The sequence below is a fragment of the Triturus cristatus genome, chromosome 4_1 (genome assembly GCF_964204655.1).
Source record: "Triturus cristatus chromosome 4_1, aTriCri1.1, whole genome shotgun sequence".
NCBI lineage: Eukaryota > Metazoa > Chordata > Amphibia > Caudata > Salamandridae > Triturus > Triturus cristatus.
In genome coordinates, this window is record NC_140585.1 from 320,388,765 (window position 1) to 320,408,716 (window position 19,952).

General features: G+C 49.8%; 1 protein-coding gene across 7 annotated transcripts in view; it reads left to right on the plus strand.

The window, feature by feature from the left end:
- The window catches only part of KDM5A (lysine demethylase 5A), a 1,031,636-nt gene that overhangs the window by 389,631 nt on the left and 622,053 nt on the right, over positions 1 to 19,952 (plus strand). For all 7 annotated transcript variants that reach the window (XR_014981238.1, XR_014981239.1, XM_085652274.1 and 4 more), the window contains one exon: positions 11,471 to 11,595. Coding sequence is in view for 5 of the 7 variants with exons in the window: in XM_085652274.1 (XP_085508400.1) it covers positions 11,471 to 11,595 (125 nt within the window). In the remaining 2 variants the exon portion in view is untranslated. The remainder of the gene's footprint in view (positions 1 to 11,470; positions 11,596 to 19,952) is intronic.

Below are 19,952 nucleotides of genomic sequence, written 5' to 3' on the forward strand. Positions count from 1 at the left end.
GGCCTCATCTTTCTCGGAAGCGCAGACGCACTTCCGGAGGACGTGCGCTCTCTTGAACAAGCTGGGGTTACACGTCAACATGTCCAAATCTGTCCCGACTCCGGTCCAGTGCATTCAGTACTTGGGGGGCCTCCATTGATACACGGTCAGCAAGCGTGTCTCCTTCGGACGAGAGACGTTTATCGCTCCTTCGGAAGGCTCAGGACCTCATGGCCGCTCCATCGGCGACAGTGAGGAAGGTGTCTTCGCTGCTGGGGTCGATGGCCTCCTGTATCTTCCTCACGCACGGCTGCACATGAGACCACTGCAGGAGTGCTTGGAGGATCAGTGGGATCAGAGGACAGGTTCTTGGGACGACAAGATACGGCTGTCTCTACATGCTATTCAGTCTCTGAAATGGTGGTGTTCGGCGGAAAATCTCCTCCGGGGGGTTCCCTTCCACAAGGACATTCGCAAGACGAGTATCGTGATGGATGCGTCTCTCCAAGGCTGGGGAGCGCACTCCGGAGACTTACAGATACAAGGAAAGTGGTCCCTGTTGGAGTCTACGTACCACATCAATTTCCTGGAACTCAGAGCCGTTTACTTGGCATTGAAGGCCTTCCATCCGTCCCTCCAGACCAACTCGCTGCTGATACAGATGGACAATACAACCACGATGTATTACCTCAACAAGCAGGGGGGGGTCGAGATCGCGCACTCTGTCGCAGGAGGTGCAGGCGATCTGGCGCTGGCTTCTGGCCCGGGGACTGATGATCACGGCCACGCATCTGCCGGGGGTGCAGAATGTTCAGGCGGACGCACTGAGCAGGCTGCTTCAGGAAAACCACGAATGGGTCATAAACGACTAGGTACTAGGAGAAGTTTTAGCAAGGTGGGGAACTCCAGACGTAGATCTGTTCGCCACTGCTGAAAACAGCAAATGCCGAGACTTCGCATCCAGGTACTACCAGAAGGGGACGCTGGGGAATGCGCTATGGATCGACTGCTCGAACAGCTTTCTGTACGCTTTTCCACCCATTCCCCTGATTCCGGTGGTGCTCATCAAACTGTCCAAGTCCGGGGCGCGGATGATCCTGATTGCCCCGGAATGGCCCAGGCAGTGGTGGTTCACGGACCTGCTTCACCGGTCTCTCCTTCCTCACATTCGGCTGCCGTGCAGGCCGGACCTTCTCACGAAGTTCGGGGGGCGGATGGTGCATCCCAACCTCTCGTCTTTGAGTTTGGCGGCATGACTCCTGAGATAGTGCAATATGGCCATTTGAATCTACCAGAAGATTGTATGGACATACTGAAGGAGGCTAAACGTCCTTCCACTAGGACTTCCTATGCTTACAAGTGGAAGAGATTCTGCATCTGGTGCAAATCCAAGAACTTTGACCCGACGACCTGTAAGGAAGATGTCATCCTTCCATATCTTTTACATTTGGCGCAGTCGGGCCTTAATTTCCACTCCATTAAGGTTCATCTCGCTGCTTTGACTGCTTACAGGAAATGCCCTTCACAGACTTCCTTCTTTCAGATCCCTGTGGTCAAGGATTTTTTGGAAGGCTTGTGTCACGACAGGTCAGAGTGTCAGAGGGAGTATTTACACAACCCACTAACCTGAGCCAGCCAGCAGGAACGAGGATATATCGTTGCTGATCCCTTCCTTCCCTCTGCAGCTCTCGCCCACTGCGACGAGTAGGCCCACGCAGTGCACGGGAACCAACGGGGGAAAACAGGGGGAAAAGGAAGTTGAGACGGAGGGAGGATTGACAGTGGGGCACTCAACAGGTCCTACACGGGTGTCCCAGGAAGGGCCCTAGGGAGGAGAAAGGGAAAGGTGTTAAGGGGGGGAGAGTCTCAGCCTAACCTCCTCAAGCCCCCACCCATCTGCCCATGGACTCACTGTGATTCCGCTAGGATTTAGCGACTTCAGCTTCTGCCAAACACGGGTTCACAAGGGCGAGGAAGTTGCGCTGCTCCTGTACCCTTTGAGTGGGTATGGCTCTGCGGTGTAGACGAGGAGCGAGAACAAGGGAGGGTTCTTTAACCCCCTACAATCCAGCGTCTTGTCTCGCACCTCTGAGGAGTAAAATGAGTGAGTCCAGAGGAGCGGAATGAACCACAGTTAAGCAAGCTGTTCCGTCACAGCTCTACCGTGGGTGCAAAAGGGTGAACTTCGGTAAACCAAAAGGTAGCTTCACGCCTCACACGGGAGGCGCGTTCCGCATCTCGACTGATGCGTATCGCTCGCCCGCTGTTTCCTCACAACGGGAGCGGTGAAAGGAGCAAGGCTCTGCTCCGAGGTTATGCGCCTCTGCGCAGGGTGAGACTTGGAGGCAGGGGGAGGGAGAAGTCCGACGACTGGTCCGTTGCCTCCGCCTGCGTCTTGTAGTGGGGAAAGAATCCAGGAGGAAGGATGTCTTCCTGAAGAGTTCTCCTGGTAATTCTGCACGGGAATACTGCGGCGTCCGGGAAACGAGCTTCCTGGTCGAGGCTCTGAACAACAAGGAAAAGATTGTCAAGCGCCTCCTAGTGGGGGAGGCACCCTTTTCTACTTCCTGGTAGAACGCGGGTTCCTCCTCCTTGCCCCGAGTGTTCTGGGTGTTGTAGTTCCTAGGCCCTCGTCGAGTAATCGCGACAGAACCCCCTCTCAAGGACTGCCGTCTCGGCGGTCGACCCGGCTTCCCAGGATGTGCATCATGGAAGGCTTTCAATAGGTCAGGGCAGTTTAGATTGTGTGCCGGTTCCCATGTTCTGTCTTCCACTCCAAAGCCCTTCCAATCCACTAAATATTGGACCCTCCCTCTTACAATACAGGAATCTAAGAGTTCTTGTACTTCGTACTCTTCTTGTCCGTCGATGTCTATCGGATGCGGTCTCACCTGGAGTCTCGTGCCTATTGGGCAGGGTTGGAGTAAGGACACGTGGAAGACAGGATGTATACGCCAGGCCATGGGGAGGGAAAGCTTCAGAGCTACTGGATTTACTATTTTTTCGATACTGTATGGGCCTATGTATCTGGGTTTAAGCTTATCTACTCCCTTCAACTTAAGGTTACGCGTTGATAACCATACCTTATCCCCTACTTTGTACTGGGGTTCTTCCTCCCTCCTTCTGTCTGCGTACCTTTTGTGTGCGGCTTGGGCATTAGCCAGATTCTGCTTGGCTTCAATCATCACCGCCTGTAGGTGCGCGTGATGTTCTTGGATGCTTGGAAGGTTTGATTGCGCTGGCCAGTCAAAAGGGAGTACGTTGGGGTGATAGCCATAGAGGCAAAAGAAAGGGGAACATCCCAAGGTGGAGTGGTCCGCGTTATTATACGTGAATTCCGCCATCCAGAGTAACGGGTACCATTGCATGGGATTTTGCAACGTGAAGCATCGCAAATATTGCTCAAGGGTCTGATTTAAGCGTTCTGTTTTTCCATCTGTTTGTGGATGGAAGCTTGTGGAGGTTCTCATATCAATGGAGAGGGTTTCGCAGAGGGCCTTCCAGAATGTGGAGGTGAATTGAGACCCCCTATCTGTGATCAGGGTACTCGGAATTCCATGTGCTTTGATGACATGTTGGAGGAACACTTGAGCCAGCTCAGCGGAGGAAGGGAGTTTTTTCAGTGGAATGAAGTGCCCCATCTTAGTTAAGTGGTCCACTAGTACCAGTATTACCGTGTATCCTTCGCAGGGGGGCATTTCCACGATGAAGTCCATCGAGATGGTGTCCCATGGTCGTGGGGGAATAGGGATCGGTCGTAATAACCCCACGGGTCTTGTATGAAGCGCTTTGCCTTGTACGCATATCGAACAGGTCTTTATGTAGTTCTGGGTGTCTTTACGTAAGGCAGGCCACCAGAAGGATCTCTCGAGGCCCGATATTGTTTTATTGATGCCCATGTGACCACCCAGAGGGGCATCGTGTGTCCACTTGAGTACCCTCTGTTGGAGTCCAATGTTTGGTACATATAGGGCGTGAGAGTGATACAGCAGGTTGTCCTTTTCCTGTCGGTGATCGGGTTGTTCGTGAATCCAGGCTTGTGCATCCACATTCGCTACGGCTATCTTTAGGTCGTCGAGAAAATGACGTGGGGCGCTCGGGGTGATTGCCATGCATGACGCCTTTTTGCCTGGGATGATCAATGGCGGGGCTTCTTCTTCCGTTCTTGTGCCGCTGTCTGTCTCTTCGGGTCTTGATAAAGCATCGGCCTTCCCATGTTGTGTTCCAGGGCGGTATTTAATGACGAAATCATAATCGGAAAAAAAAACGACCATCGCAATTGTCTGGGTGTCAGGGCCTTTGCGGTTGTTAGGAAGAGTAAATTCCTGTGGTCAGTGTAAATCTCGACCGTGTGGCTTGCCCCCATGAGGTAATGTCTCCATTCCTCACAGGCTCTCTTGATCGCCAGTAACTCTTTGTCGGTGACGGTATAGTTAGTTTCACACGGGGTAAGTTTCTTCGAGTAATATGCAACGGGATGAAGCTGCCCTGTTTCCGGATGTCTTTGCGAAAGTACTCCGCCTATGGCATATTGTGAAGCGTCGGTCTCGACTACAAACGGTAGGTAGGTGTCTGGATGTCTGAGAATCGGGGCTTGTGTGAACCGTAACTTCAGTGCCTGGAAGGCTTGGTCGGCGTCCGTTCCCCACTGAAAGGGGGTATTTTTTCGTAAGAGATTGGAGATGGGTTTAATGATCTTGGAGAAGTCTCTTATGAATCGCCGATAGTAATTAGCGAACCCCAAGAATCTCTGCACTGCCTTTACTGTACGAGGAGCCTCCCAGTCAGTAATAGCGTTGACTTTGCCCTGATCCATCTGGAAACCCTGAGCGTTTATGATGTACCCCAAAAAGGCTACCTCTTCCACATGAAATAAACATTTCTCTAGTTTCGCAAACAAGGAGTATTGTTGTAGCCTGTCAAGCACTGCTTTAACATGTGTTACATGGTCCTCTAGGGTGGTGGAATAGACCAGGATGTCGTCTATGTACACCACACAGCACGTTTCCAAGAACCCTCTGAGTACCTCATCCATGAAGAATTGGAAAGCAGCTGGGGCATTACAGAGTCCAAATGGCATCACCAGGTATTCATACAGGCCGAATTTAGTTCGGAATGCTGTCTTCCACTCATCCCCGCTTTTCACCCGTACCAAGTGATAGGCCCCCCTTAAGTCCAATTTAGTGAACCATCGAGCTCCCTTTAGTTGGTCCAGGAGTACCGGGATCAACGGTAGGGGGTACCTATTTTTGATCGTAATACGATTGAGCGCTCTGAAGTCTATACACGGCCTGACTTCAGCACAATCCTTCTTCGATATGAAAAAGAGTGGGGATGAAGCGGGGGATGAGGAGTGTCTGATGAATCCTGATGCCAGGTTCTCTGTAAGATATTGTTGGAGGTATGTCGTTTCGGGTTCTGTGAGAGCGTACACTCGACTACAAGGAATGGTGGCCCCTGGAACGAGGTCTATTTGGCAGTCGTAGGAGCGATGTGGGGGGAGTCGAGTTGCTTTTTCTTTGTCAAAAACTGTAAGGTATTCTTGGTAGACTTCTGGTACAGTGGTGGTACAGCAGAACCCAGTTTCCATACACCCAGAAGCCAGAAGGCTTGCTTGAGAGATGTCTGTCCGTCCTTGATGGATAACTTGGTTCGTGCAATGTTCTACACAATATTCGGATTGCAAGGTAACTGATCGGTCTGCCCACTTATTAACCGGATCATGGAGGGTGAGCCAGGGCATCCCTAATATGAGCCCAAAATGAGGCGCGTCTATCAGGTCAAAGCTGATGTATTCGTAGTGCGTACTACCCACTTTCATGAGGAGAGATACTGTCTGATAAAGAACGGGACCAGAGGATAGTGCGGTACCATCTACTGCCTTGACTTCCTCAGGGAGCGGTTTCTTCTCTTTTGGAACTCCTATGGTTTCAGCATAGCGTATGTCCATGTAATTCCCGGTTGCACCGGAATCCAACATAGCTGGCACCTCCAGGGGTGTAGTAGAAGAAATCCATATGGTAACTCCTACGTAGAGATGCGCTACTGCCGGCTGGATAGTTTTCGCGACGGCAGAGGAGATCACGGCCTGTGTCCCACCCGGTCTAGGGATCTCTTCCAGACTCGGGCTTCCTAGTTTTCCGGCGTTTCTCCGTGATGTACTGAGGCACTTTGCAGGCTTACGTTACCCGTTTTATCGGTGAGACGGGTTCTGGAACGGCATTCCCTAATGAAGTGTCCACTCTTTCCACAGTAGAGACATAGTTTCATGTTCCGTCGTCTTTCTCGTTCCTCGGTTGTCAAGGGTCCTTTAATACCCCCGATCTGCATGGGCTCGGTTGTATCCGGGAGTTTCGGGGAGTCACTCGGGAGAACCTTAGGTCGGAAGAACGGTACTCGGCCTTCCCCTCTGGATCGGTCACCCTTTCGTTCCAAAAGTCGGTGTTCTAATTGGACCGTGAGTGAAATAAATTCCTCGCATGTTGGCGGGAGTTGCACCACTTGAGACAGAACGTCCTTTAGCTCCCCTCTCAATCCTTGATAAAAAAGGGAAGTGCGTTTCTCTTGTGGCCAGTCTGTCTCCACCACCAAGCGGTTGAACGAGGTAATATACGTAAGGAGATCTTGTGATCCCTGCTTCAGGGTTATCAATTCCCTATCCAGTGTTAACATGTGCGATTTGCGGTCGAATAGCTTCCTCATTTCTGCGCAAAAATCCACGAAGTGATGTAGCACCGGGTCATTTCTTTCCATCAGGGGAATAGTCCAACTGGCTGCATTTCCTCCCATGTAGGACATCATGAACGCTGTTTTTGCCGCTTCATCCTGGAAGACAGCAGGCTTACATAGAAAGTGCAATCGACATTGATCTAGGAATGTCTCAAATTTTTTAGGCTCACCATAGAATCTTTCGGGAGGGGCCAGAGGTATACTCGTGCTCTGCAACACATGGACTGTGGGAGCGGTATCTGTGACAGGAGCTGCGCTCCGAAGGGAAAATTCACCATTCCCTTTTACCTGGCCAGTTTGTTGCACCATACCTGGAGGGGGAAGCGTCCAGTCTTTAATGTATGGGCTCCTAGCTGCAGGTCTCCCTTGACGGGATAATCCTGCTACTTCTCTGCGTAGGGTACCTAACTCGGTTTTGAGATCTCTGTTTTCGGCACGGGAAGCATGTACCTCTACTTGCAACGCCGTTAGGCTCTCCACAAGGGATGCGAGGACAACATTAGTATCCATCGTTCGGGCTGGGACACAATCGTGGGCTTGACAATCTGTCACGACAGGTCCGAGTGTCAGAGGGAGTATTTACACAACCCACTAACCTGAGCCAGCCAGCAGGAATGAGGATATATCGTTGCTGATCCCTTCCTTCCCTCTTCAGCTCTCGCCCACTGCGACGAGTAGGCCCACGCAGTGCACGGGAACCAACGGGGGGAAAACAGGGGGAAAAGGAAGTTGAGACGGAGGGAGGATTGACAGTGGGGCACTCAACAGGTCCTACACGGGTGTCCCAGGAAGGGCCCTAGGGAGGAGAAAGGGAAAGGTGTTAAGGGGGGGAGAGTCTCAGCCTAACCTCCTCAAGCCCCCACCCATCTGCCCATGGACTCACTGTGATTCCGCTAGGATTTAGCGACTTCAGCTTCTGCCAAACCCAGGTTCACAAGGGCGAGGAAGTTGCGCTGCTCCTGTACCCTTTGAGTGGGTATGGCTCTGTGGTGTAGACGAGGAGCGAGAACAAGGGAGGGTTCTTTAACCCCCTACAATCCAGCGTCTTGTCTCGCACCTCTGAGGAGTAAAATGAGTGAGTCCAGAGGAGCGGAATGAACCACAGTTAAGCAAGCTGTTCCGTCACAGCTCTACCGTGGGTGCAAAAGGGTGAACTTCGGTAAACCAAAAGGTAGCTTCACGCCTCACACGGGAGGCGCGTTCCGCATCTCGACTGATGCGTATCGCTCGCCCGCTGTTTCCTCACAACGGGAGCGGTGAAAGGAGCAAGGCTCTGCTCCGAGGTTATGCGCCTCTGCGCAGGGTGAGACTTGGAGGCAGGGGGAGGGAGAAGTCCGACGACTGGTCCGTTGCCTCCGCCTGCGTCTTGTAGTGGGGAAAGAATCCAGGAGGAAGGACGTCTTCCTGAAGAGTTCTCCTGGTAATTCTGCACGGGAATACTGCGGCGTCCGGGAAACGAGCTTCCTGGTCGAGGCTCTGAACAACAAGGAAAAGATTGTCAAGCGCCTCCTAGTGGGGGAGGCGCCCTTTTCTACTTCCTGATAGAACGCGGGTTCCTCCTCCTTGCCCCCGAGTGTTCTGGGTGTTGTAGTTCCTAGGCCCTCGTCGAGTAATCGCGACAGCTTGAAGAAGGTGTTCCCTCCTGTCAGACTTCCCTCGCCTTCCTGGGAATTGAATGTGGTGCTGTCCAGATTGATGAAGGAGCCTTTTGAACCTATTCACAAGGCTTCGTTGCAGCACCTGTCCTGGAAGGCGGCGTTCCTAGTGGCCATTACATCGGCCCGCAGGGTGAGTGAACTTCAGGCGTTGTGTTGCCAAGAACCTTATACTGTATTTCATGCTGCTAAGGTTATTATGCGTACTCACCCTAAATTTCTTCCTAAGGTTATATCTGATTTTCATGTCAGCTAGACCATAATTTTACCTACGTTTTTTCGGAATCCCTCTACTCCAGCGGAAAGGTCTCTACATTCCCTGGACGTTAGCAGGGTGTTGAAGTTTTATCTTGATAAGACCAAAGATATTCGTAGGTCAGACCAGTTGTTTATCAAATATGGATCAGTCAGGACCGGTCTTGCTACCTCCAAACAGTCCATCTCTCGGTGGATTGTGTCCTGTATACAATTGTGTTACCAAAAGGCTAATAAGACCTTAGGGGGTAAACCTAAGGCTCATTCCACCAGGGGCAAAGCTGGCACGACTGCTTTGCTGAGTAATGTTCCGATTGCAGAAATCTGCAAGGCGGCCACTTGGAGGTCGGTCCATACCTTTGCTGCGCATTACTGTCTGGACACGGATGCCAGGGTAGATGCTCAGGTTGGGCAGGCTTCGCTGCGAAATTTGTTCGCACAGTAGTGGTATTATTTTGTAATCTTCTCCACTGCCTTTTTTGGTGTGGGGATGGGCTTGCCATTCTATTCACTAGATTATGACTATACACAGAGATCCCCTACTACAGAAGGAGTAGTTTCTTTTCTGTAACTCCAGTTCTGTAGTGGGGGTATCTCTGTTATAGTCATAAGCGCCCGCCCTCCTCCCCGGTGGAGAGATAAATGTTAACGTACGGAATGCTACGGGTCTGGCGTGCTACGCCTTCAAAAAGAACTGAAAGTAAAAGGGACCTGCTGTGCATTCTGGGATAATGGAAAAGTTCTGGAAAGTTTTCTTAAAGGCACGGTATCCTGTTCTGAGCCACATAATGGCAGCCTATGGGGCTTGTCTGTCCATTCCTCCCTCTCTATCATTCCAGAGGCTTTTGCTGGTAGAGGCAGGTTTTTTCTCTGTGGAAAAAGCTGGGCAGGCAGTGCTGTTTGTGGAAGTTGGTGGAATTTTCTAGTTGAAGTACTGGACAGTGTAGCCTGTGGATATAGGCTGCATTGTCTTTGAATTCTCTCTTAAGTGTAGATGCAGGTCTGCATGGCTTGACAATTTAAGAGATTATTTGTATTGCTCCGGGGTCCACGCACATGGGCGGGACTATTCACTAGATTATGACTATAACCGAGATACCCCTACTACAGAACTGGAGTTACAGAAAAGAAACTACTCCATCTAGTCCTTTGTGAGACTAGCCAAAAGGACAGTCCTTGAGGCCAAAATCCTGGCCATAGAAAAAGAGGGGGCTGAGATGGGTTTAGGACCCGTAAGTAGTGGCAGCAATAAAGTAAATGAGGGCGAGAGAGGAAACATTTTATCCCACAATCCTCAAAGGGATTGTCCCTAAATATGTTATAGGTTGACATTACCAAATGGTTTAGTGCCTTTGACAGGGCCCGTTAAATGAGGGGGTTACACCAGAAATACTGGGGCTCTTTACTCTGCGAGCTGTTATCAGGAAAGTGCAGGGATAGATTCCTAACACTAGATGAGGCAGATTCTGAGTCTTAGTACCTCATGAAGAATACTCTTATTGAGGGCTTTGGACTCGACACTGAGGAGTACAGGATTAAGTTCAGGGAGACTCACAAAACCTCAACTCAATCCTGGGTAGATTTTGTTGACTTCAGTCAAAACACTGGATCGCTGGTTGAATTAAGGTGCAAGATTATGAAGGGTTTTACAATCTGTTGATGAAAGAGCACTTGTTAAGTAATTGTACATTAGAAAAACTGCATCAGTACCTGGTGGATCTAGGGTTAGTTTTTCTCCAAGAGCTAGGGAAGAAGGCTGACCATTGGGTAAAAACAAGGGTGTTGAGGAAGGCCTGAGACTCACAGGATTCAAGGCCTGATATTTAGATTTGTGCACAAGAGTTTTCCAACCAGCATGGACAGAAAGGAACATCGTTGCCATCTGTCGATATTTTTGGCCAGGTATATGAAAGACTTGATGATGTAACATCTCTGGCTGTACAACTTTTTTGACACTGTATCTCCCTTGTGCCATAAAGTGGGAACACAGTATAAAGCTGATTAAATCCTTTTGGACGAAACACATTGGCTAGGACCAGACACAAGAAAATGATTTTAAAAGATTATCAATAAAGAAGTGATTTTCACTAATGGAGATGATAGGCTGTGCATTATGTGATATACTAAAGTTGAAACTTTTGAATGGATTTTGTAACTGTCATAAGTTATGTAAGTAGTTGCACTAACTCAGTAGTTTGGTAACCATCGAGTGAGTTAGCCTGACATATTTGTTTGCAAATAATGTATTAATGTAAAGTACATTATCTTTGCTATAAAATTCAGTAAAAACTGAAACCACTCTGTGGGTATTCTGGAATTGTGGGTTATTATGAACCTCGTGTTATATAATCACACAATGTCTATAAATGCACCAGGACTGCAGTTTCCTTATGGCAATAGCATTTTAGTCTGTTAACATAGCTGTAGTGTGGATATTCATATATTATCTGTGTAAAGGGTAAGGGTGACCGAGGACTCTTTTGGAAATATTTTCTTTCAAAAGTAGCAGTGCAGGCAAAATATCTCACTAATAGTAATACCTCAGAAGTGCTGCATCCGGCTATGTCAAGATGATTTTATGCTTGAGGGTGACAGAAAGTAGTAGTTCAGGCACTAGGGCCAGTGTAGAAATGAGCAGGGATTGTGAGATTTCCTGTTTGCTTCTTCACTTACAATTCTATTCTTTATAAGGGCATTCTATTTTTTGTCAGGTGGTAATTAAACATACGTCGTTGGTGATATGAGAAGCACCACTCACTGAAATGTCACTGTTGAAAATCTAAGGTAAATGCATGTCTTGAGTGGCCGGCATTTTTGTTTACTATTTATTTGTCTGATTATTGTATCTTAAGGTACCGGTACCCTCCAGAGGACCTTCCATTGCTACTGCAAGGCGTGAGATCGCGAGCTCAATCGTATGAAACATGGGTTACCAGGGCTACTGAAGCTCTAACAGCAAATTTGAATCATAAAAAAGGTCAGTAAAAGTCTTAAGTGGTGCATTGTGGTAGATTTTATTCAAATTTGAAATAGGATAATTGATAATATTTTCCAGTTTAATCATAACCCTCTATTTTGTGCCTCCGTACAGCCAGATGATCCTTGCTAACATTGCTGAAGTACAGCAAAAGTTCTGCTCAATTATGTGTTCTTTGTTATCACTGCTAGAAGTAACACTTGAAAGCATTTATTCGCGTCCAACGTTTCTTTTCTGTAAACCTTGAGTGTTTGCCTCCTCTTGAGTATATATCGTCTTTTGTACTCAAATTGCCTCCCAGTTTTCAGCCTTCTTCACAGCGCACATACAAATAATTTCCTCATAAAATTACTTTTTAGTTCTGTATGTATCATGGCTGTCGTAGCGCAGCTCCAAATTAGGAAAGAGCTGAAGACTCACCTCTTTATGGAACAAAACCTAATGATGCATTGACAGTTCAATTTGGCTCCAAGAACCTTGCTACCTCATCACTTGTTGGCTTTATCTTAGCCTTTGACCAAGTACAGCTCCCTGTTGCCTTTTGACTAGTTTCACAATATACAAATACCATGTACATACCTAACACTCCAATCCATCTGTTTTCTGCACCAATCAATCAATCAAGAAATTTGTATAGCGCGCTACTCACCCGGAGGGTCTCAAGGCGCTTGGGGGAGGGGGGTCCGCTACTGCTCGAACAGCCAGGTCTTGAGTTGCTTCCTGAAGGAGAGGTGGTCTTGGGTCAGACGGAGGTGGATGGGGAGGGAGTTCCAAGTCTTGGCTGCCAGGTAGGAGAAGGATCTTCCTCCCATGGTGGCTCTTCGAATGCGTGGCACGGCGGCGAGGGCGTGGCTGGTCGATCGTAGCTGGCGGGTGGGAGTGTAGAAGGTCAGGCGGTTGTTGAGGTACCTGGGGCCCAGGTCGTGGAGGGCCTTGTGTGCGTGGGTGAGGAGTCGGAACGTGATTTTCTTGCTGACGGGGAGCCAGTGCAGGTCTCTCAGGTGTCCGGAGATGTGGCTGTGTATGGGGGATGTCCAGCATGAGTCGTGCGGAGGCGTTCTGGATGCGTTGGAGTCTTTTCTGCAGTTTGGCTGTGGTTCCGGTGTAGAGGGTGTTTCCGTAGTCCAGTCGGCTGGTGACGAGTGCCTGGGTGACCGTCTTCCTGGTTTCGGTGGGGATCCATCGGAAGATCTTTCGGAGCATGCGTAGGATGTTGAAACATGATGATGAGACGGCATTGACTTGTCTGGTCATCGAGAGGGAGGAGTCCAGGATGAAGCGCAGGTTGCGTGCGTGGTCCGTTGGTTTGGGTGCGCTGCCCAGGGCAGGGGGCCACCAGGAGTCGTCCCAGGCAGAGGGTGATGATCCAAGGATGAGGACTTCCGTCTTGTCTGAGTTCAGTTTCAGGCGGCTGTTCATCATCCACTCGGCTACGTCTTTCATCCCTTCGTGTAGGTTGGTTCTGGCGGTGGCTGGGTCGTTGGTGAGGGAGAGGATCAGCTGGATGTCGTCGGTGTAGGAGATGAAGTTGAGGTTGTGTTGGCGTGCGATGGCTGCGAGGGGGCTCATGTAGACGTTGAAGAGGGTGGGGCTGAGTGAAGATCCTTTTGGTACGCCGCAGATGACTAAGGTGGCCTCGGATCTGAACGGGGGGAGGCGGACTCTCTGGGTTCTTCTGGCGAGGAACGACATGATCCACTCTAGTGCCTTCTCTTGGATTCCGATGTTGCTGAGGCGCTGCACTAGGGTGTGGTGGCAGACAGTATCGAACGCTGCGGATAGGTCCAGGAGGATGAGGGCCGCTGTTTCCCCGTTGTCGAGCAGGGCTCGGATGTCGTCAGTGGCTGCGATGAGGGCGGTCTCGGTGCTGTGGTTGGCTCGGAAGCCGGACTGCGAGTGGTCGAGGGATCCGTTCGTCTCGAGGAAGGCGGCCAGCTGTCTGTTGACGGTCTTCTCGATGACTTTGACAGGAAACGGGAGGAGCGAGATGGGGCGGTAGTTCTTGAGGTCGGTGGGGTCTGCTGATGGTTTCTTCAGTAGGGCGCTGAGTTCAGCATGCTTCCAGCTCTCCGGGAAGGTGGCGTTGTTGAAGGAGCAGTTGATGATGTCTCGGAGTTGGGGTGCGATGACGGAGTCGGCCTTGTTGAAGACGTGGTGGGGGCATGGGTCGGTTGGTGATCCGGAGTGGATGGTGTTCATCGTGTGGATGGTGTCTTCGGTGCTGACCAACCAAGAGCAGAATCAAAAGACTTAACTTCAAATTTACTCAATTGCTGTTTCTGGTCTTTACCTTCTCTCCACATTTCCAGATTTCACTTTGTGAGATACCGTCTTTAAACAGATGAATGCTTTTAGTTCTTTGAAATTCATTTATATTATTCATTTTCATTGTGCATTAGTCTCATTCTCCATTATAAATGGTAGAATATGTTTATACTGAATCCTGGCACACAAATTGTAAATTTGAAAATCATGTAAATAAAGGCATTCTGCTTAAAAGAAGCACCACATTCTTGCCTTTTTATGTTGCTAATATTGCCAATTAAGTCATAATGAAGTGTATTTGGCCAAAAAAACATATCTTTAGATAAGCACATAAAACTGAAAAACTGACAAATATAGCCCTATACTAGGCTGAAACTTAACACATTTTTTCTCACCATTGTGCTCTACAAGGTCAGTCATCTAGACCTCTCCCTGATAAGAATGTCTGCATACTTCTAAATTGCAAAATGCATGAATGCATTTAGTTAGTTTTTTGTTTTACTCAGAAAGTTACCCTGTTTTTACAACATTAAGGTGATTTCTAGCCCCTATTTACTTGGACACCATGCCGACTCTTTCACCAGCTTTTCTTTTTGCGATTTGAAAAAGTCTTGAAAGAATGAGCATGACATTTTTGTCGTATTCCTTTCAGATTCTAACAATAATAACTGAATGACCAGTCAGGAGCACCGTATAGGAAACAGAGGATCAGAAAGGGAATTTGCTTCAAAGTGGAAATGCGTGAGATTCTTAAAGCTTCTTTTGGGTTTGACATCTTCCAGCTGGGCAGGGGATTGTGATTCTTAATCTTCATCTCTTGGTGTGACTAGGTAGGGCTTCTGAGACCAACCTCTGCATCACACTTCTAAAGCTCGCTGCTGACAGTCTCATCAGCTGTTCAACATCATTGAGAGCTTCCGAGGAATCCTGTTCAGTGGGGAGGCACTATTGGAAGTATAGTTTTTCCAAACACTTGATCGTTCATAGATTCAGATACTTTAATTTATTCCCTGTCATCAAGTTGTGAATCCTTGGTAAATAGTGTTAGCATTGCCGTGCAACTATAAACTCATTAACTTTGAAAATTGCAAAATAGTTTTGTATTTTATTCACCTTTTTTATAAATGACCCAAACTCCAGCCAATCAGTGGCCCATACCCGTAAGTGCCTCCCTGCCCAGAGGCTTCCAGCTGTCATACTTTCTATTACACATTCAGGTGAGAAACCTTGAAGAGATCTCTCTCTTTCAGGAGAAACTTAGAGATTTCATCTACTCTCAACGTGATACTGCTTTTAAAACCTCATGGCAAACATTACTGTGGAAAAAACCTCTTCAAGGCCTGCAAAGATTAATAAAAATATCCACACAGCAGTTGTCTCTACTGTCTCCACTCAGGTCATATTCCTGCAGAATTTGAGATATGCTAAAACCTTTTGTAGGAAGCTGGCCCTGCATATGGTATACCACTAGGTGGTGATAACGTGCACAGAGTCCAGACGTGTTCAGGGCTCAATGTAAACCCAAAGTGCTCTATTAGTGGTAGTGTCGGTGAGCAGCCTTAGGCCAAACACAGAGGAGTTGTAGGACAAGGCAGGAACACACACTCAATGATTGACTCCAGGCCAATGTTTGTAGTAAAATATTACTTTGTTTACCTTTGTTTCTATGAACCACTTCAAACTCAGTAAGTACTTTTCTATTGCAATACTTTCAAATACTGGCAATAGATTTGTATAGCATCAATCAACAATTTGTATGTGCATGAAATACTTTTTGTTACAGAAAAAGATACTTTGGGGCAGATTTACAAGCCCCGTGCGCCACTTTTGCGTCACTTTTTCCTTGTTAAAAGTGACGCAAAAGTGGCGCAAGGGGCTTGTAAATCTGCCCTACTTTTTGTTTTTAGGATCGCACTTAGTACAGTGAGAAACCAGTGCAATCCTATGGGGAAAATACTTTGAGTGTGTTTAATCATTTCTTGCCTGAGTGTGTACAATAAATGCTTAACAGCCCTTTGTGAGAAAGTGCCATCTTTCTTGCATGGTATGCCCCCACTTTTTGCTGAATGTACTTTGACTGAGTGTGCCCTGGACTCCTGCCAATCCGGTGCCCAGGGCCTATGTTCCTTCCCTAAAAACCTAAAACCCACATTGGCAAACCCTGACCACATGTCATCCCCTGGTAAATGGTACCCTAGGTACCCAGGGCCTTGTGACAAGGGAAGGCCTCTAAGGGCTGCAGCACTCATTGTTCCACCCTTAGAGGCCCTGTACCCTAACACACACACACACACTGCCCTTGCAGGCTGAGTGTCTGGGTACAAGACAAAACAAAGAGTCGACATGGCACACATCCCTGTGTGCCATGCCCACCACCTACACTGCCCTGGCATACATCAGCCACCCATCTAGCTGGGTGCCCTATGCCAGTGGTGCGGGCACAGGAGCATGAGCCCTATGCTCCTACAGTACCCAGGTCCATTCCTGGGCACTGTAAGTGCAGTGCTGCCATTTAAGAGTACATGGTGCTGAGAGCTCGTCAAACACGAACTCCACAGCACCATAATGGCTACACTGAAGACTGAGAAGTTTGGTATCAAACTTCTCAGCACATTAAACCCACACTGATGCCAGTGTGGGATTTAATGTACCAAGCACCCCAAAGGGCATCTTAGAGATGCCCCCTGAAACCTAACCTACAATCCACGTCTGGTCGGCTGCCTAGGCTGCCACACAGCAGACATGTTGCTGGACCCCTGGGTAGGAGAACCCCTACTCTCCTGGGCCTGCAACAATGCACATCCAGGGCGAGGTGCTAGATCTCCTCCCCCAGGATGGGCAGGGGGAAGCTTCAAAGGCATGCCGCCTCTGTGAATAAGGACAGGGGATGTGCCAGCCTGCCAACCCCACCCCTCAGGTGGGGGAGGCGAGGTGAAGCACATCTCCGGGCGCTCGCCATCTTGAAGATTGGAGGCCCTACCCAATCAGGACTAGGCTACTGGCCCCCTCCCACAGGAGAGAGGCAGGATAGGGGGTGTAGCCACCCCAGGACAGGGACCCATTGGTACCAGCCCTTCACGTACCTGTAATGCCCCTAAATCTAGTATTTAGGGGCACCCTGAACCTTCCTTCCCCAGATTCCAGATTCCATAATACAAAGAAAAGCAAGAAGAAAGAAGACCTGCCCTGCAGCTGCTAAGAAGAGGAAGACACCAACTGCTTTGGCCCCAGCCCTACCGGCCTGTCGACCCTCGAACCTGCTCCTGCTACAAGCCGGCACCTCTTGTGGCCAGCAACCTCACAAACCCCGGAGGACCTAGTTACCTTTTGGCTCTAAGCACCTGGGACTCCCATGAGTAGAGGCTATACTCAAAATCTGCTTCTAATCCCTGGCATTAGCCCAGAACCACGAACCCTGCACACTCTGCACCCGCCAAGCCTGGCCTGTGCTGGAGTGAACAAAGACCACGAGGACGACCCCCCGGCGACTGTGACCCCGAGTCCGGCACCCAAGGACTTCCCTCGACGCTCCTGACAACGCCTGCAGCCTCAGAACCAGGTACGCCCCAACCGCGATCAACAGAGGGTAAGATTTCCCCACACCAAAAGGCACCCCTGCACCTTGCGCCCTGCGGCCCCCTGTGCCCAACTCCTGGGTACCTACCTACCCTCCAACTACCCAGCTTACCTCTCGAAGTGGTGGTGGCACCTGAAGAATCTTCGTCCCCGAGCTTGCAGTCTTTTTCTAAACCAGAGCTTTCCCATTGAAATCATTTGCCCTGAGCAAGTGACCAGGAGCCCAGCTCCCACAGCCGCGTGGCCTGCTAGTCAGCAGCCACCAACCAAGGCCCCCCTGCCTCCCATAGGATAACATTGGGCCTAACTCACTCTGCACCCGGCTGCCCCTGTGCCCCTGAGGGTGTAACAACTGTACCTACCTGATCCTGGGGGACCCCTGAGTCTATGCCCAGAACCTTAACTTTGCCAGTTGAGTACTTACCTTAAAGCCAATAACTCAATGTTCGAGGCATATGAGCTGCAGATTACGCACTTTTGCATAGATCGCCATCTGGTGTTGGGCCCGAATGTTTGCAGTTTGTTTTTCCTCTTGGAAAGTCTTTGGAAGTCACGAGGTCGGTGACTCCTCCTTTGGATGGTATTGCGCATGGGCTTCGGCTCCATCCTCAGATTGTTTTTTTCCGCCATCTGGCTCGGATGTAATCTTCGCGCTCCGGTTCCGAACAGCTTTCAGTTCGACGATCCACGCGCAATCCTCACCCCAATTCGCTGTAGGGTTTCGATCGCGATCTCTTCAATCAACGCGCCTTCTCATCAGCACAAACCTTCGGTTCCAGTCGTCGACGGCGGCCTTCGGGCCTACCCAAGCTCCGTTCCCGGTTCCAGTCGTCGACGGCGGCCTTCGGGCCTACCCAAGCTCCGTTCCCGGCTCATGGAAAGAACTCCATTTAAAAAGTTCCCTCGATGTGGGTCCAAATTTCTCCACACCGATCTTCATGAGGTATGCAACCTCTGCCTCTCCCCTGAACACGAGGCTCGAGACTGTCCGGCCTGAAAGTCTTTCTGATCCAAAAAGACTATTCGGGACCGAAGAGTCAGAAGGAACATGGCACACTCCTTGACGTCCATTCCAGTCGACATCTTCGGAGACGACATCGACGATCCGGAACATCATCGCACCGAAGAGGACCTCGTCAGCGCTTCCGAGGCCGACGAGTCAGATGTGGAAGACATCACTCCGACGCAGAGGGTCTTGAGTACCAATCTACCTCCCCCCCCCCCCCCTCTCCCTCCCCCCCCAACACCCGCGCCGACACCCAAAAAGGCTTCGGTCACGCCTTCGCCTCCGGCACTAGGCAAGACCAGAGACACTGCTTCACACACCCCACCTTCGGGCCCGGTGAAGAAGCCAAGTAAGCCTTCCGGCGGCTCGGGCTCGAGCCAGCCTACCAGCAATGCCGAGAAACACACTTCGGCACCGAAAAAGAAACCTGCCTCCACCTCGACACCGAGCTCCGCACCGAAGCCCTCTGGGTCGAAACCCAGCTCTTCGGTACTGACGCCATCTTCGGTACTGACCAAACCACACAAGGCCACCGGCACCCACGCCGAAGCCCAGTTCGGCGCCGACCAAGAGACCGGAGGGTCCCAAGCCGGGTTCTAAGCAAAAAACCGGCACAGAAAAACCTAAAAAGACATCGGCCCGACGGACCAAATTACCTCACCAGAGCTATTTACACCGGATCCCTTGCAAAAAACTCTCACCAAGGATCCAAAAACTGAACATTTGACACTCTCTACCAAAAAGAGACATTTGGAGAAGCTTGCTCCGCCTCCACCTCCAAAGAGGAAGGACTCTGCTACCTCTCCGTTCAGAATACCTTCCCCTCCTCCACCTCCTCCTCCTCCTTCTTCCCCACCTCCACCCCCTCCGCCCTCTCCACCCCCACCTCATCGTTCTCCGACCCCGTCTCCAGACGATGATGATCAGGGGGACCCATATCATGATATAAGGGATGTGCCACAGGACCCCACCCCTACAGGATCCCCAGATCCATGGGACGATTACAATATTCCAGATATCCCCAACGTCCCACAAGACGATCTTTACCCTTCTAGACCATCTCCACCAGAAGATTCATTAGGGTTCAACCATCTTCTGCAAAGGGCAGCACATTATCACGGGGTGGACTTGCATACCGACCCCGTGGAGGAAGATTCCCTCCTAGACACATTTGATACCTCACATAGGTCCACCTCCATACTGCCCATGCTCAAAGGGATGGTAAAGCATGCGGCAGAAGTTTTTAAGGACCCAGTTAGAGCCAGGGTCATTAACCCACGTATTGAAAAAAAAAATACAAACCTGCTCCCTCAGATCCCTCCTACATCAGAGGACCAGCGCCACTAGATTCTTTAATAGTATCTACGGCACGTAAAAGGGCAAATTCACAAGCGTCAGGTGATGCACCACCACCTGACAAGGAATCAAAACTACTAGATGCATCAGGCAAACACACAGCATCCCAGGCGGCCAACATATTGCGTATAGCAAACACTCAGGCACTACTGGC